This window comes from Strongylocentrotus purpuratus, unplaced genomic scaffold (genome assembly GCF_000002235.5).
Source record: "Strongylocentrotus purpuratus isolate Spur 01 unplaced genomic scaffold, Spur_5.0 spur5_scaffold_15, whole genome shotgun sequence".
Lineage (NCBI taxonomy): Eukaryota > Metazoa > Echinodermata > Echinoidea > Camarodonta > Strongylocentrotidae > Strongylocentrotus > Strongylocentrotus purpuratus.
Genome location: NW_022145600.1, coordinates 28,134,214 through 28,155,604, shown reverse-complemented (window position 1 = coordinate 28,155,604; position 21,391 = coordinate 28,134,214). Strand labels below are relative to the sequence as shown.

General features: G+C 37.8%; 1 protein-coding gene across 1 annotated transcript; it reads left to right on the top strand.

Moving 5' to 3' along the window:
- Positions 1-14,889: 14,889 nt before the first annotated feature.
- On the top strand, positions 14,890-20,861 carry LOC115918217 (vasorin-like). The gene is made up of 6 exons (XM_030986034.1): positions 14,890-14,899; positions 15,624-15,828; positions 16,915-16,986; positions 19,315-19,386; positions 19,990-20,061; positions 20,786-20,861. The coding sequence occupies exons 1-6, from the start codon at positions 14,890-14,892 to the stop codon at positions 20,859-20,861; spliced, it is 507 nt and encodes a 168-aa protein (XP_030841894.1).
- Positions 20,862-21,391: the final 530 nt, after the last annotated feature.

The following is a 21,391-nucleotide window of genomic DNA, read 5'->3' as shown; positions in this document are numbered from 1 at the left end:
TGTCCCTCAGAGAATACACGCAAAATGCGAAAAATTGACATGCCTCCTTTAATCGCAAAAATACACTATGATACTTTTGTCAAAAATAACAATTGTGAAAACTACATTTGTAGAAAATTTTCTCAGCTAGAACATATTAAAATTAAAAAGAAAATTGATCCATATTTACAGAGATACAATCAATTTTCCAAAAATATGCTGACGTCATAATATGCAAATTGAAATTTTGAGTTTGGAGGCCATTATGATGACGTCATGAGTTAATTGAGGATAAAATGAGACATGAAATCATATCTCCGACTCATAATCTATCCAAATATGAAAAAATATTAGAAGTTTCTATCTATTCTAAAGAGTTACAATGAATTTTATATAGGCATGTTTTTGCCCATGTATTGTGGATAAAGATAACGCAAATCCGCGCGTGCTGTCAACTTTGACGGACGCTCATTGCGTTAATAAAAGGTGAACAAATTATCAAAATGCTTGGAAAAATGTACCGAATATGATGACAGAACAAAATCGGCGATTCTATGTTGCAAAATGCCAGTACGCGCGAAAACGCGCGCGAATGCGCGTGTGCGTAATTTTTTTATCAAATGCTCCATATGGCCTGAAACGTATGCAAAAAAAATTTGGGATGATTTGGAGCATTTTAAATTTTTGCGCGCGCGTAAACGCGCCGACGAACGCGCACGCGCGCATTTGCGCACTTTTATTGACCTCAACTTGACCGGACGGACATTTATCTTAATCGTGATAATTATGAATGAGAAATACTTTTCCGTTATGAAGATATGATCATTAGTTGATTTTCACAAAATGGCGCCTGGATGACGTCACGATAATTTTGACTCTCTAAAAAGTCACGCAGTTCTAAGTTAGACTAAGATCTATCATCATGGCAAGTTTCATGATAATGGCTTTATTCAGTCTTGAGATATCCTGCGAACAAATTCGAGGAAGAATAATAATAAATAATAATAAATAAATAAATAATAAAAATCTTGACGAAATCAAAAGGTGATACGTCTACGTACGTATCACCTAATGATAACAACAAAAGCAAAAAAGTGATACAATTTACAATGGCAATTTATGAGTTCCTTTGTGAAAGGCAGAAAGGAGAAATTCTTAGGCCAATAGAAGTGAAATTTTTCTTAAAATGCTACTGAAATACGAAACCTAACAATAGTTTGAGAACGTCGCTATCTGAATCAAACTCCTTTTTTCAAAGTCTCACATCCATCTCTATTAAAGCCCATCAATATTAGTGAACAGGAGGGATTAGACTACCCTGCAAGGTCACTGGACGGTTGGTTATCTCATCAAAGCAGCTCTCAATTAATATAAGAAAAAAGGGATCACGGGGGACCAATGGTCACCGATTATGCATGGTTTGTTATAAAGAGGGAGCAAGTATAGCTATAAGTAGTGCAGTGTGGCTTTAAATCTTGTTGAGATATGACGCGGTAAACCGACGCATTTTTTTAAACGTGTAAATATGACAACTGCGCGCAGCAAAGGTACTGCACATAATGAGCTCTTATCATGCCACAGGGCGAATCCCCATTGTGCCAAGCCCCAAATCCCCCCGTGCCAGCTTTATTTTGAGATAATCTAATTAATGCGATGATTCTATGAATAGCGCATGCGAAACACATATCACAGTCCAATGAGCATGAACAATAACTGCTATTACGAATGCGTGTATACTGTCTTCTTGCCTTTGTAATATTTTTATCGACCGTTCTATAAAACAATAACTCTTATTTTGAACTTCGTACATTAGTTATAATGCACTGCATTTGGTTACATCACAATGAGCCGGATGCGTTATCTTTTTTCTGCGGCACAGATTGGGGTTAGGTGCGTGTTGAGCCTATGGGAAATTTTAGGGTTAGGGTTAAGGTTAGGTTTAGGGTTAAATCAAGACCTCTTTAAAAAAAAAGCCCTAATCTGTGCCGCAGAAAAAAATGACGGGAGCCGGATAGTTGACCAGACTTGTCGAGTTAATTATCCGGCTCGTTGTGACCTAACCTCCGTGCAGTGGATATCCACTACGGCACTCGCAAACAAGAATTATTTGTATAACATCAAGAATATAATTATTGATAATAATTATCTAGAATTGGTTTCTTTATCTATTTGTCTATTAAAAAAAAAAAATCTTAAACTAAAAAAAAAAATCTTGATATCAAGAACTTATTTCTTGATAGCTAAAATTCATGCTTTGCCTCAGGACACCCTTTTCAAGCAGGTGCGAATAGCTCTGAACTGGACTACAAGGCCTTCAAACAAGGCAAAAATTTAAAAATCTATCAAATAGCATGAAAAGAGGCCTCTCGTACGTGGTTCGCTAATGATTGTAGATACAATTAGGTGCTTCAGTTTGATGGATACGTAGAAGTGGCATCTAACCTCCATCTTGACACCGTCGAGAAGTGGCTTCATACTGCGATAGTTGAAGCTTTAGGCATAATACTGATTGGAATTTATTGAAGCCACGTGCTATTACTATTATATTTGTCGTTTCATTGTAATTCTTTTGTAGTTATGTAATTATTTTGTATTATGTTTTGCATGAGAAATACAATATTTTTGAATTTGAATTGAATTGAAAGCAATATTTTTCAAGTGTAAGAATATAAATAGAAGGTCAAAACAATCGATGAATCCATGCTTCTGTATTATACTCAATTGTTAATAGAAACTGTCAGCTTTTGAAACTATGTCTAACAAACTATGTCTAATCAATCAATGATTTTTTTTCACCTGATAAAAAAATTGAGTTGAGAATTCCGTCCCCACCATAAATAACTGGATATAGGTCTACCCAGCCGTTCAGTTTGATAAACTTTTGTTAGGTTTAAGCCAAACAATAAGATAATTCGTTTTTGTCTGCAAGCTCCCTCGAGCAGGACAATTGTCAAAGGCAATCATGTCATGAGACTGAAAACCCTTTTGAAATATTGTATTTCTCATGATAAAACATAATACAAAATAATTACTTAACTACAAAAGATTGACAATGAAACGACAAATATAATAGTAAAAGCACGAGGCTTCAATAAATTCCAATCATTATTATGCCTAAAGCTTCAACTATCGCAGTATGAAGCCACTTCTCGACGGTGTCAAAATGGAGGTTAGATGCCACTTCTACGTATCCATCAAACTGAAGCACCTTATTGTATCTACAATCATTAGCGAACCACGTACAAGAGGCCTTTTTTCATGCTGTTTGATAGATTTTTAAAATGTTTGCCTTGTTTGAAGGCCTTGTAGTCCAGTTCAGAGCTATTCGCACCTGCTTGAAAAGGGTGTCCTGAGGCAGAGCATGAATTTTAGCTATCAAGAAATAAGTTCTTGATATCAAGAATTTTTTTTTAGTTTTTTTTTTTTTTTTAAATAGACAAATAGATAAAGAAACCAATTCTAGATAATTATTATCAATAATTAAATTCTTGATGTTATACAAATAATTCATGTTTGCGAGTACCGTAGTGGATACCCACTGCACATAGGTTAGGTCACAACGAGCTGGATAATTAACTAGACAAGTCTGGTTAGCTATCCGGCTCGCGTCACAGATTTTTTTTTTTTTTTAAATGAGGTCTTGATTTAACCTTAACCCTAAACTTTCCCATAGGCTCAACACGCACCTAACCCCAATCTGTGCCGCAGTCCAATGCTCATTGGACTGTGCTGTGTGTTTCGCATGCGCTATTCATAGAACCATCGCATTAATAAGATTAACTCAAAATAAAGCTGGCACGGGGAATTTTGGGCTTGGCACAATGGGGATTCGCCCTGTGGTATGCATATGGAAACGTTGTATCATCCGCTCAATCTGACTTGCGTGCATAGAACAAATAAGCATTTTTCCATGAAAAAGTGAAGTTTTCTAAAATGTGCATTTCTTTCCAGCATTGGGGCGATCGGAAGTCACTCGGGTAACATTTCATAAAGTATGATATAAAAAGACCATATGCAACTTTTCTGTACTTTTGTCGGAAAAAATACATTTATCCAGCACAATGTCGTCTCTTTTTGCGTTGGAGAAGAGCAAATAGCGAGTTTCAATCACACTTTGACCGCTCTCGCAAGCTCTCACTCGTTTCACTTTGGTCAAACGACTTTTGGGCAAGTGATTAATAAAAATAGTAATCGTTAGCTTTCTTCTGGTATTAAACTTGTTTTGATTGATTGTATAATTTTGTCGGAATAAAGGAAACAAAAAGGCTCGACCAATAACTTATCAGTGTCTGAATTGACCTTTTGACCTTGAATTCCCTGATGCAGGCGCACTAATGACGTCATCTTCGCTAAATCGGCGTCTGTTATCGTAAAATGCGACACTTTCACAATGTTTATACATCTTTTTTTTTTAATTATTAGTAAGTTTTAACATATTATTTTTTTATATCAATGAAGTTTTGGGTTTTATTTAATGATTACTTTTAAAATAAGAGCCATTTTACTGTTTTAATTTACTGGATCGTACCATTAAAGTCGCAGGGTAGAAAGCTGCATTTTCCAACAGCGCCAAATTTAATTTACATTCCGACATTCTGTTAAATGGGTTCGTGTTGTTAAGAATCCACTGCTTTTTGCTCCAACAAACGTCCACATGCGGAGTCGTTTATCAACTAAATTATTCAAATTTATGGATGCTTCCTAGCTTCCCAGGTATTTGTGTTGCTGTTGAAGCATTGCATTCAAATGCTATCATTCTTTGTCCTCCAATTGCCAGAACACAAATTTCATTTTGGTTTTATAGTTTCATCGGAGTCGTTTATCAACTATATGTATTCAAATTTATGAATGCTTCCTCCCCAGGTGTTTGTGGTGTTTATGCATTTCATTCACCTGTTATTATTCTTTGTACTCCAATTGTTAGAATACAAAATGCATTTTGGTTTTATAGTTTCATGCAATAAGTAAGTCAATAAAAGAGTATGTTCTGCACAATAAAACAATGTGTGTCCCTATTGTACAATGTAATATGTCCCCTCATTTTGTAATAGTTAATTTACCCATTCACATAATGAAGCTACCTGCCCGATGAAGCCAGTGGCCTGTGACCCCTGAGCACTCAACACCGTGTGGGAGTCAGTTTGTGATCAATTTCTTTTATGAGACAAATACAAGCAAACTTTTCCATATGTAAGAGCTCATTATGTGCAGTACCTTTGCTGCGCACAGTTGTCATTGATTTACACGTTTAAAAAAATGCGTCGGTTTACCGCGTCATATCTCAACAAGACTTAAAGCCACGCTGCACTACTTATAGCTATACTTGCTCCCTCTTTATAACAAACAATGCATAATCGGTGACTATTGGTCCCCCATGATCCTTTTTTCTTATATTAATAGAGAGTTGATTTGATGAGATAACCAACCGTCCAGTGACCTTGCAGGGTAGTCTAATCCCTCCTGTTAACTAATATTGATGGGCTTTAATAGAGATGTATGTGAGCTTTTGAAAAAAGTAATTTGATTCAGATAGCGACGTTCTCAAACTATTGTTAGGTTTTGTATTTCAGTAGCAATTTAAGAAAAACTTTCACTTTTATGGCCTAAGAACTCCTCCTTTCTGCCTTTCCCAAATGAACTCATAAATTGCCATTGTAATTTGAATCACTTTTAATGGTTTTTAAATAAGAGGCGAAAATGAAATTCCCGAAAATGCAAATATAAAATTCTGTATTAAATTAAAATGTATGAAAATGTTTGTGAAAATATATTTTGGGTGTCATGGAATCTTCGTAAATATATGCTAACCATATTATCAGGGGAAGAAATACTTACTTTGCATGCAGTTCAAATAAAGTTACAGGACAACACCCTAGGCTCACAATTAAAGCAAATGCGCTAAGGTAAGTAACAGACTCAACAAAAAAATAAACCAAATCGGTTCTTTCGTGAATCTAGCAAAATGGAAAATTGACAAAAAAAGAACTTTTGAATAAAAATATATTCCACGAATTTCCTTAAGCTGAGTGGAGTTATCCAGAATTATTTCATGAAGGTAACTTTTGATACTTATGACATGTAATAGTTTATATTTACCAAGACAGATGGTTGGCCGTACCGCCTACTACAAGCATGGAATATTAAATAACGCTCTCACGTAAGATGAACAAATTACATAACATCCAATCAAAGTGAACCGGTTAGAGCGTTGACGAATAGCGAGACAGCAAGTCAGTCTTATGATTGGAAAAGAAAAGTATAAAAGCTTAGATGATATACGACGTGACACAGAGCTTCTCAGTTCTTCTTTGATCAGCTGTACCGTCTCCTTTTAAAGAGTGCATGCAGCTCCGGAGCAGAAAAGGAAGAGAGTATCGGGGATCTGAGGAGGATGGAGTTGACTTCTTTTCTTCTGTGTGTCTTCATTTTGAACGCATCAGGTAAGAGTAAACAATTTCTCCGATATAAGCAGCTTTCTATTATTTTAACCCTTTGTAAGCCATTATAAGATGACTGCGCTCTAGAAAAACTCTAGAACATGAAGTTTCAGTGTGTTATAAAACTGATGTGGACGGTTCATTTTTAAAACTAATCCTCTCTTTCTCTCTCTCTCTCTCTCTCTTCACATTCTGAGATTGTTCACATGATTCATTATTATTTAATCAAATGATATAACTATAATAGTAAGGTCTTTATACAGGCAATTACGTCGTGTATTTACAATATATTGGGCTCATTGTATTGTTAATTCATGCCCAATAATTGGGGCTACAGCAACTCAGTAAAAGTTATAATTTGTAAAGAAATGCAAGTGAAAGGTTAAAGATACTAATGTCCCATATGCAGCCAACATCAAATTCTGTAAAACTTTGCAGGAATGATGAATGGATGTGAAATTTAAACGTTAGCAGTGCCCTAATATTCAAATTATGCAAGAAAACCCGTTTACTTGCTAGACTTCACCGTCAGACACTATTGAGTGACTGACTGGCTTTTTTCTTCTTTGGTAATGACATAGGCCTACATAAAATGAGCTGTAAAGGGTAAATGAGCATTTTTGTACGTCAATAACCCACTTCTTGTAATGGCCAAAATTAAACTGATTGAATCTTTGCGCAGCATAAAACGTACGACCATTCGGTAAAATGGTCTGAAAATCAGACTATTACTTACTGGCTCTATAGAAAGTCGATTCGACAACTAATAGTCGTTATTTTCCTACTTAAAGACATTTTCAAGCCTCCCTTTTTTAAGGAAGTTCTAAAATAGTATTATCTTTCAAATGCCGTTGGAATTCTTTTGGCCTGCAAATAGGACATAGTACCTATAACGTCTTGCCAAATGACAGAGCCAGGCTGGGATTCAAACCCCCAACCGTATGATTAAAAGTTAAGCGAATGAACCGCTATAGCACGACAGTATAATGCAATCGTACAACAAAGCTTTTTACAGAAAGAAAAACAGTGTAGAAAGTAAAAGTAAAAGTAAAAGATATGATGTTAAAAATCAAGATAAGAATTTCGATGATGATTTTGAAGACGATGACGATGCTGCTGCCGCTGCTGCTGCTGCTGATGATGATAATGGTAATAATACTCATAATAATGCTGGTGATCATATTAATGATAATAACAATAATCATCAGCATCATAATCATCATCAAATTTTTGTCATCACCACCCATGCCATCCTCATCGTCATCAATCTTTATAACAATGATGATACATAATGTTGTAAATGTAGGCCACTTCGAAACACATACATACCGGATGATGTTAATACTCTAGTTTTGATGGAATCTGATGACAAATATCCAACATTACGTGAAAATAAAAGAGGGATTAGTAGCTGTCGGTAAATTTTTAAATCATTTTATAGTTTAAATTTTATGCACTGGAAATAAAGACAAAAATAACCCATTTCAATCTACTTCACCATTAGTTGACGATTTATGTTTTCAACTCTTCCTCTCTCTCCGACCAGGTTCGCTCGGCCTATACACCAATCAAGATGGCACCTATATCACAACCCTGGTCTCACCCGACCATCCCGGTATCTATCCTTCTGACACCCAGATAGAGTGGAAAGTTGTGACCGACCCTGATCAGATGGTAGGCATACTCTTTCATCGTTTCTTATCTTGTTGTCAGTATTGAGGTGGTGTGTCTCGACGATCGGTATTTGTAAGGGCGTAATTGAGTAGCTGTTTCACTGGTACGTGAAGCCTCAAGTGTCAACATCTTAATCCCATAAAGATCACTTTATATTATTTAACAAAAGACATGTCATTATGAAATCAATGACTTAATTTCGTTTCCTCATTAATATGCAAATGCACTCTCAATATTCATATATGGCTCTTACGTCGTTTATTATAGGGTTCGTTGTTCCGAAGCTTAGAAGCTTCCAACAAACAAACAAATTAGAAATAACGAACATTCTGGAAAACGACCTATAATCTACGAGCCAAGTAGGCTATGCATGAGATGACTACAGAGCCGGTGCATGAGCTTACTATGTGACGAAGATTTATTCATCAGCTAAGGAAAGGGATAGAAGAAGTTATGAAATCACAAAAATTGAGATGCCCCTTTTTAAACAGTGCACCCGCAAATGTCAAAATGAACTAAATTGAATTGAAACATACACATCTAAAAAAAAAGATTCACTGCATGACGGGTGCGGAATACAAATATGTTTTCTACAAAAGAAACAAAACGCACTTAGTTTTTAAAATACGGCAAGAAAGAAATGAAGCATGCATTCTATACCTCAGGGCCTGGTTCGTCCTGGTAGTGTCGTCACAATAAAAAATGTAGCCCACGGTGCGTTATTTTCGCCCAAACTTCATTTTCTGTTCCAGCTGTAAACAACTGGAGAAATTTGAAGAAAAGAAATATCAATTTAAAAAACTTGTCCTTATACATGAAGTAACAATGCACTAATTTCTTTTCTTCAATAATAAAGATAAAAATGAGCGGAATTTGTTATTGTATTACCCCTCCATGTACTTCATAGTAATTTTAAAACGTCATTTTGAATTTGTCATGGACTCTCCATTGTGCTGTAGACAATGTGAAATGTGCAAACATAAGTTTTTATGTGCGTCACAAAAATAATGCACACATGCCTCACCAGGTCTGTGGTTTGCATCAATTTCGGTGGTTTATCAGACACGAAAGTGACGTAGGTGTCCTGTAAGTTCAGTTCAAACTGACCCGTATCATCAGAGTCGAATATAGATTACGGGGTTCCCCAAGGATCTATATTAGACCCGATGTTTATAATTTATATTAGTGATATTGTAAAACATATAAAGAAATGCTCTGTTCACTTATATGCTGATAAAACAGTAATTTATCTCTCACACAGAAACGTTCCCAACTATAGAGTCCGTGTTAAATTATGTACTTAATAGAACAGTGGCGGAACCAGGAGGGTCCGGGGGCCCGCCCCACTCCCCCTGGCAAATAAAAAAGGGGGAAAGATTTTTTTTTTTTGCGCTAAAGAAAGCAATAACAAAAAGTGTTCCTTCCTCCCTCCAAAGCCACTTAACGAAATATCTGACGACGTAATTTCCCAATTTCCGGGGCCATAAAAAAAAAAAAAAAAAAAAAAATGCTCATCTGATTAAATGCCTTAGAACCCTGAGCTTAGCCCCCTGGATTTGACCTAGGGCCCAAGGTCAGGCACCCTGATGCTCATCTGACCGTATCAGACACGAAAGTGACGTAGGTGTCCTGTAAGTTCAGTTCAAACTGACCCGTATCTGGGTGTCAGACACTGCCCCCACAAACTATCTTTAATCAGTCGTCCGTCATTTATTGATAATGGTTCTGCGGTTGACATGTTTTGTCATTATTTTAATATTTTGTTTACATCAATGGGCTCTGCATCCATTCCCTTAATCTTCTGATAACACCTCGTTCCCTTCCTGTCGTAAAAATCAACTCCCTAACATCACAGAAGGCGCAAAGCTTATCCTGCAATATTCATGCTCTCACAGCACATATAAATGAATTGACGGCTGGACAACCTTCTTTTCTTGACAAACGCCGGGGTTAGGCTTAACAAGAGGAGACTTTGATACTATTCCAAGAAAAAGGGTTAAGTAAGGAGATAATACTGATTTATCAAACGACATTAGCGACAAAGTAAATGTAATACAAAATAAACGAAGTTTCGGCTTTAAGAAGATTTGACAAAGATTACTTGACAAGGCTTAATGCCTAACATTAAAGCAAAGTTGGATTGTAGCCGTTTGTTTTACCAAATTATACACTCGTAATGCTATATAATGCGTCAATCCTGCCCCACAAATTATTTTTGCAATATGATTTGGGGCAAATTCTACAAACTACAAGACTAATCAGATTCTTCCTTTGCAGAAAAAAGCATTACGTATTAGCACTGGCTCACACTATTCTACCATCTGTATCCAACATCCTAGAGACACTCGTTCAAATACAATTAGCTGATTATTTGAGATGGAATAATATTTTGTCCGAAACTCAATCAGGTTTTAGAAAAAAAAATCATTCGACTATTACCACCCTGTTACAAGTTACCGATGATTGGCTGACTGCTATCGACCACGGTCTGTACACTGGCGCGGTCTTATAGACTTGCTTAAGGCGTTTGACACCGTTGATCCTGATATTCTTTGCTATCTATGAGTGGTGTATCACCTGATTGTTTATCATGGTTTTCTAGTTACTTAAAAGGTCGTCGTATATGTACCCAATTTAGCTCAGCTACATCATCAGAGTCGAATATAGATTACGGGGTTCCCCAAGGATCTATATTGGACCCGATGTTTATAATTTATATTAGTGATATTGTAAAACATATAAAGAAATGCTCTGTTCACTTATATGCTGATAAAACAGTAATTTATCTCTCACACAGAAACGTTCCCAACTATAGAGTCCGTGTTAAATTATGTACTTAATAGAACAGTGGCGGAACCAGGAGGGTCCGGGGGCCAGCCCCACTCCCCCTGGCAAAAAAAAAAGGGGGAAAGATTTTTTTTTTTTTTTTTTTTTTTTTGCGCTAAAGAAAGCAATAACAAAAAGTGTTCCTTCCACCCTCCAAAGCCACTTAACGAAATATCTGACGACGTAATTTCCCAATTTCCGGGGCCATAAAAAAAAAAAAAAAAAAAAAAATTGGACATCTGATTAAATGCCTTAGAACCCTGAGCTTAGCCCCCTGGATTTGACCTAGGGCCCAAAGTCAGGCACCCTGATGCTCATCTGACCGTAATTAAATGCCTAAAACCACTTGACTTCTGGTGGCTCTGCCCCCTAGACCCCATCTAGGGCCCTAAGGCGGACGGCTGGATGCTCATCTGACGATAATTTAATGTATAAAACCCCTGAGCTTCTGGGGGCTCCGCCCCCTGCACCCAACACCAATTTGCTTCCTGCCAGTGTCACAAATAAGGTATCAAAATATGCTCATCTATACCGTAATTTATTTACCAAAACCCCTGAGCTTTCGGGGGCTCCTTCCCCTGGCCTGCCAGTGGCACAAATAAGGTATCAAAATATATGCTCATCTGACGATAATTTAATGTATAAAACCCCTGAGCTTATGGAGGCTCCGCCGCCTGGACCCGACACCAATTTGTGTCCTGCCAGTGTCACAAATTAATAAGGTATCAAAATATGCTCATCTGACAGTAATTAAATGCCCATACCCCTGAGCTTCTGGGGGCTCCATCACTTGACCCCCCGCCGACAAACGTTCAGCGGGGCCTGCATGTAAGAGTGGGGTGATGGGGATTTTTTTTGTCTACCCCCCCAAAAAAAAAAAAAAGTTTTTGCCACTTCCGGTGTCACCATTATGTACCAATATTTGGCTCGCATAATTTCAAATGTGCACCCCCTAAGAACTCTAACTACTCATATGATATTGGACACAATGAAAGAACAGTCTTGTATTTTTGGCTGGAATGAACTGGGTGACCTTCCTACTTCATTATTGTCTTCTTCTTTTGTTTTTACATTGTATATTATGTTAGTTTAAACGTTTATTTATATTATGTCGTAAATATTCTGTCTAAATAATATATCAGGTTTTTATTGTGAATTCGGAGAATAAATAAATCAAACCAAATCTAAATTTTGAATAGAGACGGCCCTCCACGAGATAAGTAATCCTTTGTTTTGGAGTGGAGTATCTGAAAATACATTGAACACAAAGTAGTTATGAGAGACTAAGTTTCTCATTGTTATAAGATAAGTCGTATCTACATGCCCGAAGCATATATTGTATTGCTGATCACTCTTGAGCTCTTCATTTCGATGAGTTTAAGAGGAAGAGCTTCAAAACGTTCCCTACAGCTAATCCTTTACATGTATTTTGGGGTGTACTAACCACCACCTGAAGTTTACACAATCATTATGTCATTTACCTTACTTTTCGGAAATCTGGTCACGTATAGCTTTAAGAACAAATTCATCATTGCGCAAATCAGCTTTGCCTGTTGTGAAACCATAGTCGTAAGTAGCAGGGGATGAGGGCTGCAGCATCCCCATCCCCCAATTTCGAAACTCTTATTATTCCTGCAACCTGCGTGTTCTAATCGGCAGCGATTAGGTCTGTACAGTAATTATCATATTTTCTGGGAAATTTTGTGTGACATATCGAATGATAGAAGGGCGGAATGATGTGCAGGCTAAAGGCATCTCCCCAACCCCCCCCCCCCCGCTCATACGCGCGCCCATGCGTGCAGCAGTTATTAGTAATGGTCATGATGTATAATGATGGGCATATCATCTATAGAATCGTTTGATTTGTAAATCTAGTACATGTATAATATCACTTTAAAATGTCTAAAGATTAGACTTGGCGAAATGAATGATTTAAACAAGCACGTGATTTTAATTTATGCGCAGGTAGTGATTGACGTCAAAATACTAGATATTGAACATATCTGGGATACGGTGCATATTCATCACGTGTCAACTGATGGGGTGACTGCTACGAACTTCTCATTGGCTAGTAGTTCTGTGACGTCACTTATCCTACCGGGAGGATCTACGGTGGTCAGCTTCTGTAGTGACGTCATCGAGCAGCGCCGGGGCTTTGTCATGGAGTTTACGTCATACGATATAGATACAAATGGTAAGAGCACGGGTGCATGTCTTTTGAATGACTAAATACCTACCGGAAATAAAACCTTGTAGCCAGTTGTATATCTACAGGGGCACTAGGCCAGTTCCCTTTCATCAATAGACAAAAATAGAGAAAGTAAGGGAAGGGGAATTGACATGAACAAGATATTTTACGACCTACTTCCATACCTTACCTCAATCGATTACCTTTTTATATCGTATGTCATTCATGAAGTAAGAATGGTGGCGCTGCCCCCCCTCCCCATTTAACTAGTGCCCCCTCAATGGGTGGGACAAAAAATAAAAATAAACAAAGTATTTTTTTAAAGTGATAATCCAAAAAAGTCATGAAAAATCATGAATAAATAAAAACTAATGGGGTTGAGCTGAACGCCATCGGTTAAGTGTTGGGTCCATATATTAAGGAACGAGGACCACGATTAACCTGACCTTTGATTAGGAAAGAGCTAAAGAGTGTCTACTTTTCATCTGTCCTTCCCCTTTCCCCGTTTTCCTGTTTCCTTCTCTTTTCTTTCCGTTCAATTAGGGGTACGAAGTACTTATGCCCCTCCCCCCCACCGGCCCGGTTCACCACTGCTGAGCACGAATAAATTAAATTCTCACTTATACACACGGGTTTATGGTTTTTTTGACCTGACCGTTGATAAAACATGTGTTTGCTCGTAAATAAGCAACCAGGGGACCAACGGCTTTGAGATCTTTCCAAGTGACTTGATAATGAGGATTAACGCCTTTCCAAAGGGCACTAGCATATCGACTTAGTTTCGGACCCGAGACATCCCGGTTACGAGACCATTGCTTAACCACTAAGCCATCGCGCCTGCACAAAAAGACATGATCAATGTATTATCTACATGTACTAGTATTTCCGTTCGTGCTTGGTTATGTCTATAGAAACACCAATGGTTGACACAACGGGGGAGGATTTCTACTGTCACTCTGGTCATCAATACATCCGGGTCAGTGCAAGATGTGATGGGATTGTTGACTGCCCTGACTTCTCAGATGAAATTGGATGTGACGGTATATATGAAAAACTCTTTCTAAAATAAAGAAGGGATATTGTTCGAGAAATATAGTTGTCAAACAACAGTTAAATAATAGCGTGTATTTTAATGATATTTGTTCTATATCTATTTAGTTCTTGTGCTTATGTTTCGGCATCATGCATACATAATGAGTTTGAACACAAGCCATGATCAGATATAGATTCTGGGTCCACAAAAGGAATCGAAAACTTGATATACCCATTGAAAATGAAATTTCTGTCAGGTCATAATTTGTTTTCACTAGATTAAAAATTTGTAACAATTTTAAACAGGACTATTATGCGTGGATATTTTGTTAACCCTTTTATAAACTGTGCAAAAAATCAATTTGTGCAAGAAAATGATTAGTGAAGGATGGACAAAATAAAGAAGAGAAATAAAGTAAAATAGGCCTATTCAGAGTTGTGTTAAAGGCAATTTTGAATGAATGGGAATTCGACAAATTAGGGGGTGGGGGAACTTAAACTTCTTGGATTTGCAGGATTAAACAAATACCAACATGAATCCTACCGTGACTTAGTGATCCTAATTTCACCACGCTTCTGTTTTCTTTCCTCTTTCTCTGTAATAATACCCAGAATGCAGTCCCGGCGCATACCAATGCAACGGAAGTGATATTTGCCTCCTTCCCAGATTGCAATGCGATGGAAGGATTGATTGCCCATACGAAGACGATGAAATGTTTTGTGGTAAGCCCGGCCCCCAACTCAGAGATCGGAATGACCGCATGCGGGTTGCCAAAATGTCCGGTAAATGGGTACTTTTCGTGCAACAAAGTCCGGCCCGAGAATTGTAAAAAAGGGGTGTATTTGACTTTTCACCCGGAGATTTCTTTAAAAAGGGGGTGTTTTTTCGTTTTTTCTCTCATCTCTTTGGACTCCTGAGAAATTATTCCGAATTTAGGGGAGTATATTGAGCATTTTCCCTGATTTAGGGGGAGGGGGGGGGGTCTTAAAGGCAGGAAAAGCCCGCGAAAAGCCCGCGAAAGGGGGGTTCGGAAATGTTGGCAGTCCTCAGATAGGGGGTGCTTTAAAAAAAAAGGGAACGAGCATATGCGTACCCTAAAAAACACTGAGTGGGGGGGGGGGGGGGCGGGGTGGTAAGATGTTAATACACAATGGCCTGCATTTTGCTAAATGTTAAACCCGTTCCAGGGTCTATATTTCTATACCAAAGAAAGTTATACAAATGCATATTTTCCTATATTGAAATATGACGATTTAACCTAATAAAAAGAATGTGGGAAACTGACTCTTTCATTTTTGTTCTAAAGTGGGGGTTCGAAGAAGTCATGAATTTTCACGGTAAACATTTTTTTTGTGTGTGTGTTTTTGTTTGGGGGGGGGGGTGGGGGGTCATTATATGGCTGTACGCTGTAAGTCAACAATAATAAAATCAATAATACCTGTTTTGTATTCTTTTCTGTAATCTCTGCTATTCTCCATTTTTGTAGTACCACTCAATATTTATCTATATACAGAGATACTGCGTTGCCCGGCTAATTGTTCTTGCGGCGAGTCTCAGCAGTACGTCGGGATCGGCCCTCCACTTACTGCACCTCGCTGCGGCGATCCCGACTGGTTGCCTTTTTGGGTGAAATGCACGGACGGATGGAATGAAGACTACGCGAATGCAACAGCGCCAAAGGCTATAATTATGTAAATGAAGTAGAATAAAACGATGGCAAAGACTTTTCAAGAAATAAAATTAAGGGCAATTTGATTACCCTCCTGTATTGCCTTCAGAAACCAAGGTCGGATCGAGTAATATATGTCATTGGCACATTTCAAGGTGATAGATGAGGCTATTAAAGTTGACTTTGAGTGACTTTTCGGAAGTCTTTGTGATCGTTGGATTGAAGGAATTGTAGGGATAAACAATCATATATGGAGGGGGAAGAGACAGAGAGAGAGATAGTGTGTGCGTGTATGTGTGTGGGTGGATGCGCGCGCACGTGTGTGTGTGTGTGTTTGTGTGCTCGCGCGTGTGTGTGTGCGTAGGAAAACGCCAGCAACCGCGGACCACTCCATAGAAAACTACCTCAAACCGCGGACGTACCTGCAATGGGGACCGTCCACGGTTGCGATACCGGTTCCGCCCTATCAAATTTACGACGTAGGGGGCGTTTGAATATTAGATGTCACAGCGTGTAGGGAACATCGACTGGATCAGTCCGATGTGTATCGCGAAATGTCACAGCGCCCCCTTTTGACTGCGCGGGAGAGGCGCTCGCTAACTGGATCATTCCATAGGAGGTACGTTCGCGGTTTGATGTAGTTTTCTATGGAGTGGTCCGCGGTTGCTGGTGATTACCTACGCACACACACACAAGTACTAAACTTGGTCCACGGTTGACGCCATTTCCCTGTAGTGGTGTGTTAGAGAGAGAGACATACAGACACAGAGAGACAGACAGACGCAGAGAAAGTGAGCGAGAAAAGAAAAAGAAATAAAGAGGGAGAGGGAGAGAAGTAACAAGAAATGAAGAAGAGGGGACAGGCATCGCAACGTAAACACCAATTAAACAGTCATAGAATGCTGGTAAAGATTAAGAAAACAATTTCTTATTTTTATATGTTCATCGATATGTCTGTATGAAATGTTTTTTAAAAATCTCACTTCTTTCCTCATCACTCAAACATTATTTTGACCGAGTTTGACCGTCCCTCCTCTTGAACGTTTAATAATAATTATTGTTATTAATTATTAATATTATTTTTATTATCATCATATATTTATTGCAGAAATCTTGATGGCGCCCCCGTCCGTCATCTGATGAAGGGCGCTTTCTCAGGACTCAACAATGCCCATACACTGTAAGTTTGTTCGTTTGTTTGTTATCATTATTGTTATTATTACATGTATTATTATAATTATTAGAATCTGAACTTGGTATATTCCAGATTATTAAAAAAACAAACTCGTATTACACCAAGCAGTGCTACCCTTTAATGTATTCACCAATATCTTTGACTCAGATTTTGACTCAGGTAGTTAGTGTTCAGGTTTTAGTGACCACTTACCCATTTTTCTAGTCTCTAAAAGCTCTAATAAAATACTTATCAACGTAGCTCAATTCGCTTTACTCGTAAATACTCAGATGATAATATAAGAAATTTTCAATATGATCTTTATCATGAAGAGTGGACTAATCTTCATAATATGGAAATGCTAATGACGCATATTCCTTTGTTATTAACCGTTTTACTAAATTGTTTGACTAAAATTGTCCTTTGTCAAAAACTAAACATAATAAAAAGAGACATGAAAAAACCTTTGATAACAAAGTATTAATTGAGATGTATAAAGAAGAAAAAACGTTATTATAAACACTTTCTCCAAAACAATACAGTGGATAATAATAGAAAATACAACAAATATAGAAATAAATTGAATAATCTGTTAAATCAAGCGAAAAATAATATTCTTTTAACAGATTAAAGGCATATAAAAATAATACTGAACTGACTTGGTCAGTTATAAACTCATTACTAAATAAGCATAAATTTTGTTACCTGAGTACTTTTTTAATGGAACTTAAAAGGATTATGATCCACAACATATAGCAACTGAATTCAATCAATATTTTATAAGCTGTTGCAGACGGATAACCACATGAATGATCAGTTTATCCTGACGATACATCTTCTTAGGAGCATCTAACTGGTTTTATCCGGGCGGAGAAGCTCCCCAATTTCGAGCAGGCTCTATACAGCCTGCTCGAATTCTCCAAGAGCCCGCCCGGTAATCGATGGGTCATTAGTCGGCCACCGCAGAGAAGCTCCCCAAATTCGCTCAGTTTCAACCTAAAATCGACCGGCGACCGACGGGATATCGACAGGGCACCGCCCAGGCATCGCTGGGGCTCTACAGCCTGCTCGACTTCTTCTCCAAATTTCGTAGGGCGATGCCTAAATTCCAGCGGCGACCGAGCAGGCTAGAAATCGGTCGGTCGCCACACTGAGTTGTGACCATAGCTTTACAAAATAATATCAATACTTAAATAGCCAAAGTAACAAAATGGTTCAAATCAAATAGATTGTTGATAAATCCTAGAAAACAAATTGTTTTGAATTGAATTGAAGAAAGTATTTGGCGTCACCTGTGCCTTGGAGGTGAAAAGCGAACTGAATCACTGTAACCCTCGGGTCTCACCCACCGGCATAAGTGATTTGGGGTGTCCAGGTGGACTGGGGTTTCCCTCTACTCTTATCATCCTATTTGTTTGGATTTCAATCAATACAATTTGAATTGAATTGAATATAATACAACTATTGCAGCCAATATTAAACTCTGTAGAACTTTGCAGGAATTATGAATATGTCATGTATGTCCTATCTGTAAAATTGAAACGTTAGCAGTGTCATAATATTCAAAGTATGCAAGGAAACCCGTTTCCTTGCTAGACTTCACTGTCAGACACTATTGAGTGACTGACTGGCTTTTTTCTTCTTTGGTAATAACATACATAAAATGAGCTGTTAAGGGTACTTGAGTATTGAATCATAATAGATCAGTTCTGATCGGTTCATTATGTCCATTTCAGCCACCCCCCACCGTAATTTGTCCATTGAAGATAAGCAAACATTTTGTAGAGGTAAGCAAAAACATGAATATTCATGATCGCCATGGACTATTCGATTATTTACAGAGGGGTGCAATCGTGCACCACATCAAACTCCTCTCCTTTAAGTCAAGTATTTCATTGTATTATGTAGTTTGGTAGGTTTATTTTAATAACTGTTTAATTATCAGATATCAATGATAGTTTAAAGATATGGAAAATGTTCTTGTATTTTATATTTAGCAAAGTAATCTCACATACAAATTCACTACCAAGTGTCGTCTAATCCGCCGATTGTCGTCTGCTATATACGTCCAGCGAGCGAAATGAGACAACCGGAGCAATATGTGATGGGGCTTTTCTGTGTAAAAAAAATAATTATCATTTTGTATTGTTTGTATTATTATTATTATTTTTATTATTATTATTATTATTATTATTATTACTACTATTATTATTATTGTAATTATTATTATCATGTTATTATACTATCATATCATGCTGTTTACTTTTAATTGAAAAGGACTATGTATAGCTAGTCGCTAAATTATACTGAACCTGATTTGGTTTGTCTTTATAGGGATCTAAGCTCCACTCAGCTCAGCCACCTTCCAGCAGGCGTCTTTATCGGACTTTGTCGGTTATGGGAACTGTGAGTTTGCTTTAATACAACTTTTACCTCTTCAGCTATATTCAACAGTGGCCTTCCGGCCAATTCGGGCACTAGATCCAGTGGGAAGGCGCCCTTGTTCGGTGAATAACGTCCGAAATAAGAAGGATATCAATTTGGCCTCAGGAAGGGTGCGGGATTATATCAATTTTCTTGTCCCATCCCTCATCCTACCCAAGGGCGTCAATCCGGGGGACAAGGGGACACCCCCCTCCCCCCGTTTATTCACAGGTATGGCTGATCCGCCCCTGTGTAATTGTGTCTCCCCCCTCTCCCCATGCTCAAGCTCGGATTTACGCCCTTGATCCTACCCTTTACCTTTTCTCCCCCTTATCTTCTCTTTGCCCCCTTCACAATTAATGTCCATTAACATCGTGTAACATAAATATACATATATATAGATATTGGTGTAAAACTGCTGATTCTCAGTAATTAGATAGAAATACCGAGCTTTGAGTGATAGTATATAATGACACGACAATCAGCAATTCAAGGCCTCATTCATAATTCTGAATTTGACTGTAAAGCGTTCCCTTTACTTTGCTATAAGTGGATCTTTTAATTTTATGTTTTCTTATATTACAGGGCGCTTGATCACAATAGCCTGACTGTTCTTGAAAATGGAACATTCGAAGGTCTTCGTAATTTAGGCGGATTGTAAGTCTACAGAATATTATACTCATTTTGTCACGTTTGTTAATAAAAGCCTGCCCTGGAACGACAGTGAGCGAAAGTGTCACGAGATATTCAGACAAAAAAGTGATTGTATTTCAGAAAAATAATGAATCGTTCCAGGTAATCATAACGATTCGCACATTGAGAATAATAAATTTATGCTGCTGAATAATTTCATCAGTATATTATGGTTAAAGCCCCACTGTACTACTTGTAGCTACTTGCTCCCTCTATATAGAAAACAATGCCTGAGCGATGCCTGTTGGTCCCCATGATCCTCTTTTTCTTAGTTAATTGAGAGCTGAGTTGATAAGATAACCACCTGTCAGTCACTAGCAAGGTGGTCTAATCCCTCCTGGCAAAACTAGTGCAGACGGGCTTTAAGATAATATTGAAAAAAATTCCATGACACATCGAAATTTAATTACCTGTGTGACATTTGTTATGACCAAGCCATGACACCTTTATCAGACATGCACTGACAGACTGACGCGACGTGGCGATCGACACAACGGCACAAAAATAACTATCATCCAGCTTCAGTCTGCCAGAACACGTTTGAGAAAGATGTCTGGACTTAGACACCGAAATCGTGACACTGGTAATAAATGTTGATGTGTCTCAGAACTCTCTTCGAGAAGAAAAAAACTACTTTACAATAAATGAAAAGGTAATTTGTATACTGTCTATTTTTACCATCATGTAGAAATTTGGCGTTCAATCAGATTACTCGATTGTACGAAGGTTGCTTTAGAGGTCTTCAGAGCCTTTTCATCATGTAAGTAGGCCGATACTTTAGAGACAGGTATATATCATTCATGTAAAAAAAAAATAACAGATAACCATATTAAGAACTGGGGGGTGTTTCACAAAGATCCTAAGTAGAACTTAACATAAGTTAGACTTCAAAATTATGGACAGCCATTGAAGCCTTAAAATAAGGCCGGGGGGGGGGGCCATTATGGCCCCCCCCCTCCACAATTTTTTCGATTGCTCGGGAACGCATATGGATGGCGCCCCGCCGCTCGCTGACTTTTTTCTTTCGAGTCTTGCGCAACTTTTAAAATAATTTTTTTGAAAATCGGACCTACGGTTACAAGGTCACGTGACCTTTTGTCTTCGCATGTCAGCCTGAAAATCGCTCATTTTCGTGATTTGTGTACAAAACGTATGGCAAAGTCATTTTTCCTAAAAACAGATCAAACATGGGTTATTGGGTCTTGTTTAAAGTTTAGGGGTTGTTTTGGGAGTCAAAATAGTTGAATTGTAGTAAAAGATAAAATAAAACAACAAAAACAATGAAATACATAAG

Bases quoted from the DNA above. Each gene is read 5' to 3' on its own strand.
- LOC115918217 (XM_030986034.1), top strand. The intron at 15,829-16,914 runs GTAAATGAAGTA...TATTTATTGCAG, and splicing joins GCGCCAAAGGCTATAATTAT to AAATCTTGATGGCGCCCCCG. The intron at 19,387-19,989 runs GTGAGTTTGCTT...CTTATATTACAG, and splicing joins CTTTGTCGGTTATGGGAACT to GGCGCTTGATCACAATAGCC.